General features: G+C 43.0%; 1 protein-coding gene across 1 annotated transcript in view; it reads right to left on the bottom strand.

Annotated features, from left to right (window-relative positions):
- The window catches only part of RSRC1 (arginine and serine rich coiled-coil 1), a 108,072-nt gene that overhangs the window by 38,725 nt on the left and 50,408 nt on the right, over positions 1-18,939 (bottom strand). The window contains exons 5-6 of the mRNA XM_027730390.1: positions 17,670-17,706; positions 5,626-5,677 (exon numbers count right to left, since the gene is read on the bottom strand). Of these exons, the coding sequence (XP_027586191.1) occupies positions 5,626-5,677; positions 17,670-17,706 (89 nt within the window). The remainder of the gene's footprint in view (positions 1-5,625; positions 5,678-17,669; positions 17,707-18,939) is intronic.

Genomic DNA, 18,939 nt, shown 5'->3' with positions numbered 1-18,939 from the left:
TCCTGATGCCGAAATCTGCTGAGCAGGAATCAGCAGCTGACCCAGAAACTGGGTTCATTAACTCCATAATTAGACTGATTTCCTAAATTAGCCAGTTTTTCAAGAACAGGATAAACCTCTGCTCTGGAGCCAGGCTGGGAGAGCTGGGGGGGTTTACCTGGAGAAGAGAAGGCTCCAGGGAGAGCTGAGAGCCCCTTGCAGGGCCTAAAGGGGCTCCAGGAGAGCTGGAGAAGGATTTGGGACTAGGGATGGAGGGACAGGACACAGGGAATGGGTTCCCACTGACAGAGAGGAGGTTTACATGGGATATTGGGAAGAAATTCCTGGCTGGGAGGGTGGGGAGGCCCTGGCACAGGTTGCCCAGAGAAGCTGTGGCTGCCCCATCCCTGGAAGTGTCCAAGGCCAGGTTGGAGCAACCTGGGCTAGTGGGAGGTGTCCCTGCCCATGGCAGGGGGTGGGACTGGGTGGGCTTTAAGGTCCTTCCCATCTAAACCATTCTGGGGTTCTGTAATTGTAAAATCTTCCATCTCCAAAGATGGACCCACAGCAGGAGATATCACGAAAACATTTGGAAGTCTCTCTGTTGAGGCACTGAGCAGAACTGAGCAGGAGAAACCTAAGAAAATCAACCACTTCACCAATCAAGACTTGTGAACTCATCTGTGGAGTGCAGGGACAGGATTAGAGATGGCAGAATCCATCATGGATCAGATCTTCATGGAATGCAAGAGCTCTCTGAGATTCCTGAAGCCCAGAAATCAAAACCCTTCCCCTCCACAGCTCCAGGAAGATGCATTCAGCATTTCTCCTGCCAGCAAGTGGAAATCCAACTGCACAGCCCACCTGGATCATTTGGAGGCACTTCACGAGTGTAATTCCAGTTTATTTTCCTTTGAGACAGGGAATAGTAACAAACTTCCCAGACTGGTGAAGACTCACCATGGAGAAAACTTCTTATCCTTAGCTGGGGGCTGAAGAAATGCAGCACAAAACACCTTCAAAATCCTTTTTAGCACATTCATGTTTGCCACAGAGAGAAAAGGTAGTTCAATAAGAGATTTTTGCTCTCCAAACTCAGATTTTTATATAAATAGAAGTAAAATTCAATTATCCAAAGTGTCAATCGACTCTACTCAAAACAACTCCTTGAAATGGAGAGAAATAAGAATTTTACATTCGATCAAATTGAGTACACCCACATAGCAACTAAATTAACCTCTTTGTCAATAGTCAGCAAATTTTAAGCCTGTTATAAGTTCAAATTCTTGCAATTTCTGAGACAAACCTTATTTTAAAAGCAGTTTAAAATTTCCACGAAACAAGTGAAATATTTTAAGTCTTATTTCATCCTTTGTGTCTATACAGCCACACATGTTATCCATCCTCCTAAAATTCATTGCAGAATTCGAAATTCAAACAGAAGTCACAGAGTTTTCAGTGGGAAGAACACAAACAGCAAAGCTGAAAGAAAAGTATCATCAAAACGAGAAATCCATAACCACTCCATAAATTTGGCAGTTGAAAAGAAGCCCCAATAAAAGGAAATTTTTCATACTTGTTGCCACCTGCCCCCCTCCCTGCTCTGCATGGCTAGAAAAGAGCAAAATAGAGGCCAACCTATTTAACTAAACAGTTTTTATTAAAGCAAAAGAAAAGCAGGAATCTATAAAGTACCAAGTGATCCTATTAGTTCCACCAGACTAAAATCATACAGTCTACGTATGTGGTCCTTTCAGCCACATCTGTTATGAGCCATTTTGATGCCCAAAAGCAGAGAATATTTGACTATATTTATCAGGCACTGAGTGCAAATGGGGATTTTTCTCCTCAATAATAAAAAAGAAGCTGTAAGAATTATAAAACATTTGTGTTTGCAACAGTTAAGGCCAAATTAGTTGTTGTATTCCGTGATTTTTCTCTTTAAGGAATATGTAAAATGCAACAAAGGCACAGAATTAAAGGTGGCAATTTGATGGTGTAATTCAGAGATAATGAGCTAAATATCCAATATCCAGAATTGCAGCCAAACAGATAAATGTTAAATGCTCGTGATTTGTATTCACCCATTTTTAGTGTCAATTGTTAATGTCCCATTAGTGCCTCCATCCTGAAGTTTCCTTTAAATAAACTCCGGGACGAATTCTTTGCACAAAACCACCCCATTCTTGAGTGCTCTTTCAGCCAGAGATTGAAATGCAGATTCCAAAAATACATCAGTCACTTATTTCAACTCTAGACCTTTGAAAATCCAGATCAATTGCCTTTTGTCAGCGTCTTTATATGGAGAGCAAGACATTTCTGCTTAGCACCATGGAAAAGCTTTGGGAGCCCTTTGGAAGAGGCAGGAATATTGATGGTTTGAAACGTCCACGTGCTGTTTCAGAGGAATTTATTGACATTTTTGGAATATTCATCCACGTTTGAATCTCTGCGAGGAAACACGGGTGCCACAGGGCAAATTAAGGTGTGGATGAAGAAGCTTTAAAGCTGTGAGGTTTGCTGTTTGTCCCCAGTTTAGGGTTTGAAGCGGGGGAGAACTTTTCCCCTAAAACCGGCGAGCGGAGCAACGTTTAAACACAAAACCTCCCGTCCTTCTGGGCAGTGGAGTCTGGGAAAGGAATCACAGACACCCAAGTGGTTTGGCAACTGTAAGTGACAGAAGCTGAGCTAAATCCTCTGTTTACACTGGGGATTAGGAGGGGGGATTGTGCCGGGATGGTCAAGGGAACCTGCTCCCCGTCAGCCCGTGGGGCAGCGCCACAAAGGCGCGGCCTGGTAGGAAGTGACCCATAAACGGCTCCCGAGCAAGGATTTACACAAAGCCAGTCTGCCCCATAGAAACTCCATATGACCATTAACTGGCCGGCATGGCCTGCCAGGAGGCCTAATTACAGCCCTACAGAGCCCCGGAACAAAAGCTGGAGAGCTTTAGCCCAGGGATGATCTGCTTTATACTGACTTGAGAGAGTCCATATAGAGCCACAAAGAGAAAGAGGTTTAGCTTGGAAATTCTCCCAAGGGACAAAGCATTGTGGCTGAGTCTGGAAGGCCCACATGCAACATACTTCAGATGGGCTTAAAACATCCCACCCTCTCCAAATTAACATTCAACTACTGCCTGCTTAACATCTGCTCGAGCACGGCGACTTGGGGGAGCTCGTCAGGGGCTGCAAGAGCCTTCCTGGCACCTCAATATTAAGAAATCCAATTCAATAAAGTCACATAAATACGAATTCAGAGCCCAGACCAACGGCTTCTACTTCGATAAATCAAAAATCAGTTGCCTCGAGGATTAAATTGGAGGCTTTCAGCACCTCCCAGCATTGCCCTTAATGAGAACAAAGGTACTGACATTAATTACACCCACAAAGAAAAACAGTATTTAACCAAGTCAGCATGAACACAGGACTTGGAGACAAAACTTCTTGCCAGCACTATAGTACCTGGATGTAAAAACAGCCACCTTCCTCTCCTCCCTCACACACACAGGTGAATATTTTTTATTTCACCAGCTCTCCCACAACGAGAGACCAGAAGTCACAATTCCCATCTCCAAAATGCACCAGAGAGAAATAAATCTAAATAAAAAGAGCCTGTTCAACTACTTGTTACCTCCCGTCTCTTAGAGAAAGCAGTTGTTATTTCCCGAAATTACATCTAAGTTAAATTCTAAAAGCGGATTTTCCCCAAGGTCCCAAATATCTGCAAAAGGGAAATTCAGAGAGGAAAATAAAGACAGGAAATTCAAGAAATTGCCCAGAGAAGCTGTGGCTGCCCCAGCCCTGGAAGTGTCCAAGGCCAGGTTGGACGGGGCTTGGAGCAACCTGGGATAGGGGAAGGTGTCCGTGCCCATGGCAGGGGGTGGCACTGGGTGGGCTTTGAGGTCCTTCCACCCCAAACCATTCCATAATTCCATGATGTCAGCAGGGATGAACCACGAGGGGACCATCCCAAATGTCTCTCCAACACTTGTTGGTAATTTTGAGCCCCTGGTTTGTTTGTCCAAACCATGGAGGAGCAGAGTCATTACCAACCACATCCAGGTGGATAATCCGCTGGGAATAAAGCCCAGCTTTTATCCCACTCAGTGGGATTGCAGCAATTCCTGTAACATGTATAGCCAGATATTCCACAAGTTCACTCCCAGGTTTGGGATGGACTCTGTCTTGAGCCCTGCACACACAACCAACAGCTTCAATCATCGTTAACAGCTTCGTTCATCGTTACCAGGGACAGAGTTAAATTATCTTATATCCAATTCCATCAAACAGCAACAACAATGAACCTGCTGACCCTGAGCTCCTGGAATGGTCTAACACAAATTTATTCTTCATTTTTAACACCAAAAGGTGAAAAAAGTGCTGATTTTGCGATGAGTAAACACACTGAAAGATGTTGAAATAACACTCCTCTCCCTCCAATTTAATAACAATTAAATGCAATGGACTGAATGCAGGACTGGGGGAAGGAGGTGGGTGGTGATTTCATAAAGGCCTGAGATGACCAAGACTTAAATAAAGCCAGGAAAGGACTTCTGTCTGTATTTTGGGTGGCAAAAAAGACTTTAAGTCTCTTTGGCTCTTCATGAACAACTTACAGCTCCAATCCAAGATTCAGCCCTAGATGGTGAATATTTAAATTTAACAATGCCACAGACCTTTGATATGTTTTTGGAAATTTTGGAGCCCAGGTCGGGATGATGTACAGCCCAGAGTTACCTTTTCTACATTAAAATTAAAATATTGAAATGAAAAACTGAGGTGTGAGCGATGGGAGCAGAACACACACATTGTGCTTTTGAGGTCAGGGCTGTCACATCTATTTCATAATTACATGTTTCAAGGATTTATTAAAAGTTCTGGAGAACAAGGAACGAGTTGGAAGGCAGACAACGCGAAAAGCTGGATTTCTTTTGGAAAACAGACACCAGTAATGTGAGAAGATTATTCCTAAAAATCAAAGGTTTGAAAAGGGGAAAAATTAAAAAAAAAAAAAAAAAAAAAAAAAAAAAAATTTTTCTTGGAAATTTCTGCCTTTAAGTTAAAAATGCAAATAGAAAAGTAAAGAGAATCATGGACTTATTACAATATATATGAAATACTGAAAGCTTTCCTTCTTGTGTGACAAGCTGACACAGTTTAATAAGAAAATCAAAACAGGAATGTTAATATAGGAATGTTTCTCTCTGTAGAGAATTAATTTGTAGATCTGCCTCTTGATCTGAGCTGTTTGGAAAGCTTTGGAAAAGCCTTTTGGAAAGCTTACCATCACTTCTAATAAATAAATATAAATATATACATGTACTAATTCAGATCAGTCCTAAAAAATAAAGAAAGAAAATAAAAAAAATTTAAACCCCCAAATTTTGGAGGGCACAGAATAAAGTCTCAGTAACAGCAGCAGCCAGAGGACAAACGTGTGAGGTCTAAGTGTAAAACACCACTTACTTTTATTTCCTTAAAGGGATTTACCAAGTGCCAATGACAATGCAAACCATATTCATCTTAACCTGGAATTTAAGTGACTTACAGAGAACGGGACTCAACATTTGCCAAAAACTGGATACAACTGCTATCTGATGTTACAAAAATTAAATGCATTTCTGAAGAATATCATTTTACTCACCAGCTGCCTCCAGAACCAGCTGTAGCCTGGCCTTGGCCTGTTCAGCAGGAGTCTGAAAAAGAGGATTTATCAACCTTAGAAGTGTTTGGACATTTGAGACTCAAGGTCCGGCGTTCCCGGCGCCAACGGGGAGCTCCTGCTTCCACCAGCCAAGAACCTTCCAGCTGAAACCAGCCCTGCCACACCGAGCTGGGGATTAGCAAGGGAATCTTCAGAACTGACAAGGAATGTCGTCCCCGTTGTGCTGTGGCACCAGGACCAGGCTGAGCTCCACCACCACGGCCAGGCTGGAACCCACACCCACCAAACCCTCCCCGCTCCTGGGGACAAACCCACAAAACCGGGGCTCACAAACACACTCCAAAGCTGCCCTTAACATGATTAATATATGGCCAGTTTTGCACACTCCTCCCGTGCTCCCTTTGGATGTTTTCCTCTCCTTGAAGGTATTCCTTGGCATCTGCCGGGCCGAGGGAACACATTGTTGGCCGTGTCCCCACTATGCAAATGCTCCCCAGTGATGCTGCACTGTGTCCAATGTGCTTGCCACCCCTCTAAATTTGAAGCCACTCAAACGTTGCCACAGTTAAATTTATACACAAACCCCATTTGTCACGGAGTTCAGAAGTTGATTATTTCTGGAAGCGTCAGGGAAAAGTTTGGGAGGTTTCTGCTCTGCACTAAAAACAAAGGGATGGAAATTTTTAGTGCTTAGAAAACTCTTCTAGGCAGACATTGCCACTGGAACATTTTTTCTGATAACCAGTTGCAGTCTGCACCCTCCCAGTTTCACCCCATTTCCCATACAAGTGTTAATCCAGGGAAAAAAGGCTGAGAGACTTGGGATAGCCCAGCCTGGAGAAAAGAAGCTGCAGGGTGACATAACTGTGGCCTTCCAGGACCTGAAGGAGCTACAAGAAAGATGGAGAGAGACTATTTACAAGAGATGGAGTGACAGGACAAGGTGGAATGGCTTCCCATTGCCAGAGGGCAGGAATAGATGGGATAAAGCAGGAGCTCCACCAATCCCAACACAACTGATCCCCCTCTTCCCACTCCTTTTCCTACTCCTGCCATGGAGGTACGAGTGTGTCTTGTTGGTATAAGGTAGGACAGACTAAAATCCTTCTTTTACTGAGCAATATCCCACTAGGAACTGCCCAGGCAGCTGCTTTGGAGGCGCCTTCCCCTCTGCCCTCACACCAAGTGCTAATTGCTTCACGGACACGGCTTTACCCGCAGGAGAACTCCACACAGATGCCTTTATTAGCAATCAATATGCCCTAAACAACAAGTACATGAAGGATTCTTAAATAAAGGTGACTAGGTTGGCCCCAGAAAGCATTTTTCCAAACGGTGGATGAGGCCAATACTCGGGAAAAGGAGGACAAAGACGATTTCAGCCGAAAATCACCATCAGACCCTCAAAGGAGCCGGCAGCAATTGTGAGGACAACCAGCAATGTGTGATAATAACCAGCTCCTGGAGGTTACTATTGATTTAGGAGACCATTAAGTGACAAATTCAGAAAGGCCCTCAGGAAACCTAAAAATGATTGGTGGAGGAAACATTATGAGGGTGATGGCGAGCACCGGGTGCAAAATGAACCCTCGTATTTTCCCCGCGGTCTCGAGCACAACACAGAAGGTAAAGAATTCAAAGAGAGCCAAAAAAAAAAATAACAGAACTGAGTATTTCTGCTGGCAGCTGGTGAAGGTGCCCACCAACCGTGGAATTCCCTAAAATTCCTCACCCAGCACACCCTAAAACAACCTGAGGTGTCTCAAGCATCTCCAGTGACTGATTTTCCCCACGTCCAAAAGTCTCTGGTGACACACTGGAGTGACACTTCAGAAACTCCTGGTGTTCACAGGACACCCCAAACCACAGATATCCACTGATTAATAGTTATTGTTAATATCTCAAGCTAAAATTTGATTAGATGCACTCCATTTTTCATGTCAGTTGTTTTAGGAAGATGTGACACATCCTTCTTACCTTGTATTTCTTTGCAGCTCATCTACTGAATCCCATCACTACTGCTTTGATAATTTCTGTATTTTTAATAAAATTATGCTAAAACCAGTGTCTCATAACTTTAAATTTGGTGCTTTTTGTGTAACCCCCCCCCCACAAGTTGCTGTGTATGATGGGCAGCTCCAGACATGCCAGGAGTGCCATGGTTGGCTTCCAAAATATTACATTTCGAGGGGATTCAGCTTTTAAATTTACTAATTTACTAATTAATATCTTTGAACAAATCCTTTAATTCAGCTACACATTTTATTTGTTAAATTATTCCTGCTCCTTGGGATGAATCACAAACCTTTTTGACTGAGAAAGGTGAAAAATTGAGAAAAAAACTTGAGAAACGTGAAGTTTATGAAGAGAGTCCAAGTTTCTGTTGGAGCCAAGGACTGGGAATATTGCTGAGCAGAGCACGTGGCTCTTGGCATCCCTGGAAAACTGTATTATCCCAAGATTGCAGCAGTTCATGGCCTGTAGTATTCTGAGGGGCAATGCTCCCTTCCCAAATTTTGCTGACTATGGAATTTCATACAGAATATGTCTAAAATGTGCCAAAACTGGAGATGTTCAGTTCCTTCTGTTCATCATTAACGACACTGGGTGGGCACAATTTACCTACAGGACTTCTCTGTCTTAAAAGATCTCGATAAAAACATAAATTAATTGTGATTGTGATCAGTTTTTGTGGGTTTTTTTACCCGAATCTTTTTTCTTTGCATTTGATAAAGACAAACCCAACAGTCCTTTGGCCCTCAAGAGGAAAATTCCAGTCTAAAAGCAAAATCTGAACAATACCCCAAGGACTCAGTGAATAAGCACTAATTAGGTACCTCCATATATGATCTCAAAAGCTGAGCACAAATCCATCCTCCCTCTTTAACTTCAGCCTTGTCATCCTTTTCCTGGGGACATTTATCCAACCTTTCCCAACACCTGATGAGCTCAAAAAAAAGGTTAAGGATAAACATAATGAACAAAAAGAACAAACAAAACACACATTTCCCAGTTGTCTGAGGAGGTGGCTGCCCAAGACTCCTGGGAATTCTTCCAAACAGGGTCAGAAACCGAAAGCAAATGTTGTTTGGAATTAATTCCCGAGAAAAGAAGGGTTGGCAAGGTTGAGAATATAAGAGAAATTCCCAAGTGGAGTGAAGCAGAGGAGAGGTCTCCGCCGTGGAATGAGGTGTCAGAGAGGCTGGGGTTGGCTGGGATGAAGAGGATTGTTCCCTAGGGATAAAGCCCTGCCATTGAATGGCTGGAATTCCCATGGAGAAAGGAGCAAGGGAAACCAAACCACATTAATTGACTGTCTGAGTGGGGTCTCCACTGGTAAAACAGCCCCATCTCCCAAATCTGTCCTATCTCTCAAACATAGGGACACAGGGCTTGGAAAGACAAGCTGATGTTTTCCTGGAAGTGCCAAAAGGTTTGAACTCAAGTCCTGTGTAAGACCAGAAAATCAAGAATCAGGGCCCAAAATCCACTTCTGCCAGGAATTAGAAATTGCTGCCCGTTCATGTTACACTGGAATGGTTTTACAGCTGCAGTGGGGATCTGGGAATGACACTGAATGATGGCAGCCCATCCCATTTATTTTCCCAATTTATAGGGAAAGCCAGTATTTGGGATACAGGACACTGACAGGCTTAACTAGGCAGAGTGATAACCCAGAGAGTGGGATAGAGGGAATGCTGATAAACACAGGGAATGCCGTGGGGAGACTCTTCCTATGTCACCACATTCCCAAAAACCAACCAATTCAGGGAAAACCCAGCTGGGCCTCATCAGGAGCAGCCAAAAGGCCACCTCGGGGTGTCAGTGCTGGGAACAGTCAGGGAAGGAATGACAACAAATGGGACAAAGATCCATAATTCCATTGCAATCCATCCTGTAAGTCAGGGGCCTGCCTTCCCCTGGAATATTGTACATCCCACTGCCAGCAAATGTGGCTCAACGGGGAAAGGGCAACAAAGCAGCTTTTAAATAGAGTTTGATCAAATCATGGAGGTTTCTTTAGCAGAGAAATGTTGGATTCCTTTCCCGTCACTTATTCCTCATCAGGTAGTTAAAAAAATTAATTACCAAAGACATTGAAAATAAAGAACTTATTTGTCTGAGAGGACACTTCACAGGAGCATAAAATACTAAAATAAAAATAAAGACAACAGAGATTGAGAACTTGTAATCAGCATCTTTTCCTCACATAAGCCTTTGAGGTGGCAAATTCCAAACTGTCAGAGGACCATTTTTCACATTAAACACATCAAAATAAAATCCCAGGGAAGAATTCATAAGATGAATTAATAACACAGGAATATAATAAGCACATCTGGCACTATTTGAATTAAACCTCCACGTTTTCAGCCATAAATCAGCTGAAAAGATTGGATGGTAAAATGATATTTATGTCTGAGTCGGAGTTTTTCCTCTGATCCAATTAATCAGTAGCAACACTCAGGTACAGGACCAGTGTCCTGACTGGATACAGATCCACCTGTTCCCCCAAAAAATCAACGTTGCTTCCCAGAAAGACAACGTTTGATTGTTCCACACAAGGTGGGGGGGGAATCACATCTGATTGAGGCTAAAACCAAACCAAACCTTTGAGGAATAAGCAACAATGGATTACTGGAACAAAATCAAAGGCTGTGGCAAAAAACTCCCAGACACAGAGTGATTTTCAGGATCCAAATCAGTTTTTGCAGCAAGTGCTCCTTTAAAAGGACCAGAAAATGTAATGTATTAATTTCAGTGAAAATTATTGAGGAAAAGCAAGGAAAAAGGGGCTTCCTACTGGGAGTGGATACAGAAAACTGGATTAAGCAGTCGGCAGAAATAGAGAGCTGTAAATAAGGTTTAAAAATAAATTAATCCGGGTCTTTTAAAAAGGAAAAATTACTGGAAATGTTCAACTTACACGGCCATAAACTCTGCGTGAGTCCTTTAATAAGGGAGGGAATAGAGATAATATTGGATCCAGACACACACTGAAGGCTGAAAAATTACCCCCCATCTATTTATTCACTTGCAGCCTGGAATATCATCTGTTAGACTGACATTTGCATGGAAATAGAGGAACAATCCCCCAAAAGTCCAATGAGCTGATAAAAAGTTAATAAAACAGAGATTTTTGCATCGGCATCATCTGGTCATTGCTCTAAAAATTCCTACAGTTCTTCCTTTACCCTTTGAAAATTGTTCAGTTTATTAATTTCTGAGCTGAATTTGAACTGAGTCCGAGCATTACAGGACGAGTGGAACCCAAAATTAAAGGTAGCAACGATCCCCACTGCTTAAAAAACAACAAGGTGATTAATATTTAGCTTCTAAATGTGGGTTTTCATTTCTCTTTTATAATTTTATATTTCTGCTATCGTATATTACAATTAAGCTGCACATTTATATGAAAACAGCATCAGATAAACCCGGGTTTTGATCAAAATGTTTAATTAACACATTATAAACTGTTCTGCAAACAGTTGGACTGGCTGGAAACACAGAAGCACAACCAACAGGTACCAGGGATTAATCAGGAACAGGAGGAGTTTAGCCTTGAATTACTGGTTTATTTTCTCCCACCATCTTCTCTAAATACATTCAAATTTTTCAGAAAAAGGGGAATCGCGTTCCCTTTGGAATCTTTGGATTGAAATGTAGTCATTGAAAAATAGTAGAAAAAAAAACATTTTGAAAATGAAAAGCATTTCCAACATCACCAGGATCTTGTGATCTCTAAATCAGCACTCAGTTTAAAAATAGTCTAATGTCCTACCCCAAATCAGGCCTAACTACACAGGAATTAATCTGAGCTTAATCAAGATCATATACTATGAATAAAACAGTGCATTTTCTCTTCCCTCTAAGATTCAGTGATCAACTCCCCTCCCCTCCTGACTGTTTTAACTTTTAAAAGAATTACCTGGGTTTCCTGCTTTTGGCTGCTCCTTTTGACAAATAAACACAACATAAAATGTGGAGGGGGAAACGTAATTATTCTGAGGAGAACCTGCATAAAATCAGGGCGAAGAGATTCGTATTTTAGACACAGACCACAGAGAGTTGGGTGAATTTATGCTTCGCTCCAGTGTTGGGCTGTTCTGCACCCAAGATATGCAATAAAACACAATCAGCACAAAGACCTTCATGTAAAATCCCCAAAAGAAGAGGAGAAAGAACCCCTTAAAAAGCTGAATTTGACGGTGGCCTCAGTAATTAGATTAATAACTAATTCCACTTATGCCAAAGCGTTTGTTTGTTGGAGAAAACCCTCCCAGGAAATGCATTTAAACTTGGGGCTGGTGAAGCAGCCACTGCCCTCCATAAAGTTCCTTTATATATTTTTTCCACAATATGCACAAAACCAGAATATGAAATCAGAAACATTTTACACATTCTCATACTTCAGAGAGCACTAACAGCATTTTACTAGTCGAAAGCACTTTATCTTCATGTCTCTATAAGGCAGAGTTGGTGCATAATAATGTAATTTATATTGCCTAAATGTTATTTTGGGAGCATTGCATCATTTCTCAAACTTCATGACCTTTACAATTTTCGAAACTTTTATTTCCCTCATTATTCTGAACAGATTTCATTACATATTTTGAATGTAAACAACCCTGAATAATGATGGCCCCATTACGGATGTACAGCGCTGACAATCGGGCGCGGGGCCGAGATGGAAACCCAGTGCATTAATTTCCCTCTCATCTCCCGCAACTGCGCTCCCATAAAAAGTTTTATACTCAACTCACATAAATCATGGGCAAGAAAAATGAGAAAATCTGGTGGCTAACTCATCTTCCAGCATTCTGCGAAAATGAAATTCACTGAAATACCTATCAAAACTGCAATCATCAAGAGATAATGTCTGCTTAGGTCTATCTGCACTTTCCGATTTAATTTCCTCCGTGCCCTTGACATCCACAGATACCATTAAGATTAAGCGCCGAGAGTAACTGAGCAGTTCCCCCTTTTTGATATATGGGGCCCAGGCACTAAATGGAATATCATCATTTGAAAATTAATGCAATATTTCTTTTGTTAGTTTTTTTTTTTTTTCCTCCTCTCCTTTGCCCCCGAGCGGGAGAGCGAGCGGGACGCGGAGCCGCCGGTTCTTCCCCGGCGCTAATTTCCCCATCGGAACGCGGCGCAATTACGGGAGCCGCGGGGTCGCCCCAATCACCGTTTAACGAGCGCCCGCGTCCAACCCCCGGCACGCCGAGGGCGCCGCCTCGCCGTGGAACAGGATGGGATCATTAGAGTAATAAGCATGGAAATCTGTTTGGAGATTAACCTCTGATTCCACGCCGCTCTCGTCTAACGGGGCGCCGCGCGAACCTCGGCGGCTTCTCATCGGCCCCCATCGCATCGCGGGGTCGGGGCTTGGGGAGGATGCCAAGGGAAGTGATACTCGGGATATTTCATGGACTTATTGACTCCCTCCCATCGGTCCCATCATCCACCCATGACGACACTCCGGCCTGCCTTGTCAAATTTACGGGAGTCAAATTCCTGGAGCGAATACGGAAGGGATGACGAAGCGAAATTAAAAAAAATACCAGGCCCGAGGGTCAGGTGGGTGAAAGGTCAGTGGTCCCCAAACCTGGTGGAGGCACATTATTAAACGAGGATGATCAAAGTTTACTTTTTAATAAAGACACAAAGACATTAAAGCCTCCGGCGCTGTTTCATGTGGAGTTGCTCTGGTTTCAGAGGTGGCTGCTAATGCAAAGTGACAGGGTAAAACTGGGTTCTTTTACAAAGTTTAGACCAAATTTGTCGCTGTTGTAACAACAAACTATTTCAACCCTTTGAATAGTCCCCCATTAACATATTCTGTCTATGATAGCTTGATACCACAGTTGTTTGATGAATATCTGGAGCTGAAAGCGCAAAACCCTCAGAAGAAATAAAAGTGGTGTGTGCACATTAATTTAATACATATTCAGGACAGTGGGTTCTCCACAAATCCTTCGGATCTCCAGAGCCCCTCTGGAGGAGGAGCCCGTATTTCATCCCCGTAGGCAAATGGAGCCAAACAGAATGGCTTTTTCCATGGATATTCATAAGCCATTGATCTTCTGCTGCGTGATTGCCTAATATGAACCCGATCCAAAGCTTCTGAAGGAGCTGGAAAGGTTTCCAACAGACTGCTGAGAGGAGGGACAGTGTTTAAACGCCGACCCTGGCTGAGGGGCCACTGCCGAGGTCGGGGACACCACGGGGACCCTCTCAGTGGGGACACAGCCAGCCCTGGCACTGCTCCTCAAAAAGCACCTCCCAGGCTGCTGCCATCCCTGATTTTGGGAAGCGAGGGCTGGAAACTTGGTGGCACTTCAGGTCACCCAAGGGGAAGTCCCCAGGCATGTTCTGGACACAAAAATCACCTTGACCTCCATCCCCTGCCCTCAATCTCTTCCTCTCAGACTGGGACAACATTTTCAACTGGAAATCTCAGTGCTCAGCACAACTATGACCTGCCAGGAGAACTCATTTTAGGGATTTACATTGGGAAGAATCCTTTGAGAGTTACATGTATCAATCTTAAAGTGAAACTATCCCTTATAATTAATAAGGGATGAAAATCAGAGGGTTGAAGATTCAAGTTTAATATTCACCTGAACAAGTAGCAGTGACTGAAGAGTTCATATAAGCAAAGCATGTCACGTGTAAAAGGCCTCAACTCTGTGCACATGCAAGAAACGAGATGTGGATGACTGGAGTGAGGAAGGAAATAAATGCATCAGCATTTTTTATGGCACCACAAGCTACAGACCATGATCTCCAAGGGTTCTGACACCACCAGCACCATTTCCCTTCCACTAACCTCATACAGAAAAGGATTTCACTTCCACATTTTACTTTCAGGATAATTTCCCATTCTTAGAGACTTTCTGCACAACTCCTTCCTGAAGCAGCTCCAGGATAAAGATTCTGGTCCCATCACAAGGTCAGGTTGGACAGGGCTTGGAACAACCTGGTCTATGGAAGGTGTCCCTGTCCATGGCAGGGGGTGGCACTGGATGAGCTTTAAGCCAGTCTGGGATTTGGGATGTTTTGATCCCGTTGCCCAAATGAGAAGAAAAGCAGGTTATGAAGTTCAGACAATCCACTCATATCCACCCACACCCACCCTGCCCATGTGGCTCTTCCTGTGCCAGAGGGGGAGACTTCACAGAATCCCCTGTTTTCTTATGGAGAAAACCCAAATTCCATGCCAAATTGCCATAACTGTACCCCAGCAGCACGTTCCTGTTCTTCTCTAAGGCTTCCTTCTCTTCTGGACTAGAGGTGCCTCCTCAGGGATCTCACCCAGGAGGGGAACTTGGTCAGAAACCAAGGGGCATGAAAATTGTAATTCCCAGGAACACCACAGTGGTTTCCCTTAGGGAATTTTTTTCAGGTTTAATGATTAGGATACACGAGAAAGAATGCTTTTCGTTTAAAAAAAAATATATAGTGAAATAGCTTGTTTTCAAATAATACACTTTCAACAGGGAAAATCCCAACCCTCCCTTCACCCTGACACTGCTACAGCAAGAGACAATTCCAGCCTGCAGAATATAATTGACCAGCATGGAATTCTGCCAGCATAGCAAGACAAACATAATTATTCCTATTAAGAGCGTTAATTAATTGTTTGTGAGCACAAATAATTGGCTGCTTGGTTTTACAGCTCATTAGAAAGCCAACAACTCTCTCAGACATCCCTGTCCAGGGGCCAGCCAGGGACCACCAAGCTGTGACCACCAGAAACTGAGACAGTGACAATCAGGGAGAGGTGACACTGAAATCAAACTCCAAGAAAAAAATTGTGAAAGCTGGTAAATAAATATTAACAACAAAGAAGCAACATTTATGATACTTAAATAAATACTAAAATTACCAATAAAGAAGTAACATTAAATGTGAACACTTAATAAAGGAGTGGCTTGTTTTGTTTGGGGGTTTTGGTTCTTTGGGGTTTGTGGGGTTTTTTCTGGTTACTCCAATGAAAGAAGACATTGGAAGGAGTCCTGAGGTGGCCACGGAGATGCTCCAAGGGCTGGAGCCCCTCTGCTCTAGAGCCAGGTTGGGAGAGCTGGGGGTGCTCACCTGGAGAAGAGAAGGCTCCAGGGAGAGCTGAGAGCCCCTTGCAGGGCCTAAAGGGGCTCCAGGAGAGCTGGAGAGGGACTGGGGACAAGGGATGGAGGGACAGGACACAGGGAATGGTTTCCCACTGCCAGAGGGAAGGGCTAGATGGGATATTGGGAAGAAATTCCTCACTGTGAGGGTGGGAAAAGGGAAGCTGTGAGGGTGGGGAGGCCCTGGCCCAGGTTGCCCAGAGAAGCTGTGGCTGCCCCTGGATCCCTGGAAGTGTCCAAGGTCAGACTGGAGCAACCAGGGCTAGTGGAAGGTGTCCCTGCCCTGGTAGGGGGTGGTACTGGGTGATCTTTAAGTTCCCTTAAATTAAATTTAACGAAGCCACAACTTTAGTCAAACACAGAGGGAGTTACCCTGTACAGCAGCTCAGGTACCACCACTCTGCACAGGAGATTTCCGGCACACTTTGCCCCAATCCCAGGGAAACTCTGCACACCAGTGACCTCTATTCCTGATCCCCACCTCCCCAGGCCACTCCAAACCCCCAGAGCCTCTTCCTTCCCACCTCCAGGTATGAGGTGCTGTTATAAATCAGCCCTGCAGCTCAGGCTGTCACAGAAACCCCAGCTGAGAACGAGTCCCAGCCATGGTCATCTGTCAAGGCACAGAACACACGAGAAAAATCCCGGGAACCCGTCGGATCACAGCTCCCTGACACCAGCAGAGCAAGGAAACACCTCCAAAACATATTTAAGAGATTCAAGTTGCACGTGAAACACCCCTGGAAGCAGCAAACAAGATGGATTTTCCAACTGCTCTAAAAACCTGGCTCTTTGTTCCATTTGCAGATTCAAACTCCAGGAGCAGCAGGAGAACATTTCATGGGCCACCATTGCGAAGGGGAACTGCTGACACCTGTGCCAGGAGATACATCCTTCCCATCCCATGGCACTGCAGGGAGATATTGGTACCCAGGCTCCTACAAATCATATTTCCCAGAGTGGTTCCCAAAATGGGAAGCAACAAGAGATTTTTCCCAACACTCGTGTGATAGAGGCATCGAGGCTCGATTTTCATGGCAGGATGGGACAGTGTGGCTTGTTTAGACATTCCATGATAAAATCAAACAGCAATTTAAACACTCCTCACGATGGACTGAGCCAGACGTGTCGTTAACAGTGAATATTTTAACTTAATGGGATTTAAGAACCTGTTTAAATGAACTATTTAATGTTCCAGGGATTGCTGGTACAACCATCCGAGGCTCAACCAGCTTCTGACTTGTGACAATATTGTATTTCCTCCAGTTTTGATCAACTGATGGGTTTTTAATGCTAAGTCTGGCTTGCCACCACTTGGTTTAATATGTTTACTTAACCCAAAAATATTTTGCACCTCAATTATTATTTTCTGCCGCAGCACTGAATGGAATTTAAGCCGATCCATTATTCATAAAGCAAAGACAAGAGAAAACACAAAGCTGTGCACTTCTTTCAAAGCCTCCAAATGACTAAAACACACCATATTTATGCATGGAATATTTGATTGTGTCTCTGGCTCTCTCTCTTTTTTTTTTTTTTTTTTTTTTTTTTTTTTTTAATCACAAGTTTGTTGTTTTCAGATCAGGATATGCCAAAAATCCAACACCAAACAAGTTTTGTTTATAATGAAGGCAATCATCAATCCGAGGATTGTAGGCCCGTTTATTTCATCTCGACATCAAAAAAAAGTAATTTAAAAAAAATTAAAAATTCCCTTGAAATGGGGAGATAAATGGAAATGTGAGTGCCTTCACATAATAACAGTAGGCTGACCCTCTGGGAAATGGTTGACTTTCTCAATTCAAGGTATTCAAAGCTCATTCAAAAGTGTTCATTTGGAATGCAGATATCAAAGATGATGCAAATGTTCAAGAGAAAATTAAAACTTACCAGATGTTCTAATCCAGCTTTGATGTTTCCAGAGTCCCTGTAACAGAAGAACAAAAGTTCTAAATAGTTGCTAAACCCTTGTCTGCAACGATTTATGTTTAACTGGGAAATGGCAAAGCCGTGTAATTACTTGAGTATATAAAATTTTTACTTTTAATAAATGTATTTACTTGTAATACCTAAAAAATATTGATTACCTTCATTATTTAAACCCTCAAACATTACCTGCCTTTAAATTGCTACAAACTGCAGCAGGACACGCATTTAAAATTAACATTTTTAATGTAATTATCCCATTGTTTCTACTGGAAATAATCCACCAGGACAGGGCACGGGGCTATTTATCAAACCCACATTTGGTGGCTTCTGGTCCTGCTTTGCCACTGCTTGAATAATAAAATTCTGTGCCCATTTACAAGGTGATGGAGTGAATGAATTGTATATTAGCTCTGGGGTCGTGGCAGCCACGCTGCAACTTTGCATTTGATTCCTGACAGCTGGAAAAAATCCAAATGTACAGGTAGAAAATGAGCAGGAACGTTGCATAAAGGCAGCTGCAAAAAGAATGGACCCAACTATCAAAGGAAAAACACTGAAAAAGCAAGAATTCAGAGGGAAAATTAATCCTTAACACGGCCTGCTATGGAAAAAAAAAAGATGTAAACAAATTCAAAGTCTCCAAATCTCAAACCACTGAACAAGGACTGGTTTCCATTTCCACTGACTCCAGGTTCTACCCACTTCCAAAACCATCCCCTCCTGGGGAAGGGGGTTGTTCCCGTGGCAAACAAGGAGAAACCACCCACGAGGGTTTCAGGGAACCAGTTACTGAACTATACAGTGCAGGAGGAATTTAGAATATCAATTTTTCAGTAATTTTTCAGCTCTATCGAAGCAGAGGAGCAAAAGCCCAGCTGGGTTCTCCCAAGCCAGCAAAGGGTGCCAGCCCCAGGCTCTGCTCCCTTCAAAAGGCTGTGAGAGGCACAACGTGAATTTACACCCAAAAATGGCCAAATGGAGGATATTTTACTAAATATTGAACAAGCCTACCTGCAATTACACATTTACCACCTTGCTGTACTGTATTTTAGACTTTTTACAGCAAGGTTTTATTTATAATTTCGCGGAGCTTTCCAAAAATGTGCTGGGCAGGGTTTTTTTCTATTTAAAGGTCATTAATGAAGCGACAGAAAAAGATGCACTTTCCTTACACTGTCAGTTTGAATGTTGAAAGAAGAATGTATTGATCTCAGCCATATAACATTTAAAC

This window comes from Pipra filicauda, unplaced genomic scaffold (genome assembly GCF_003945595.2).
Source record: "Pipra filicauda isolate LSUMZ 115617 unplaced genomic scaffold, ASM394559v2 scaffold78_size3787270_pilon, whole genome shotgun sequence".
NCBI lineage: Eukaryota > Metazoa > Chordata > Aves > Passeriformes > Pipridae > Pipra > Pipra filicauda.
The sequence above is the reverse complement of the archived record's forward strand: the minus strand, read 5'-3'. Positions and strand labels throughout refer to the sequence as shown.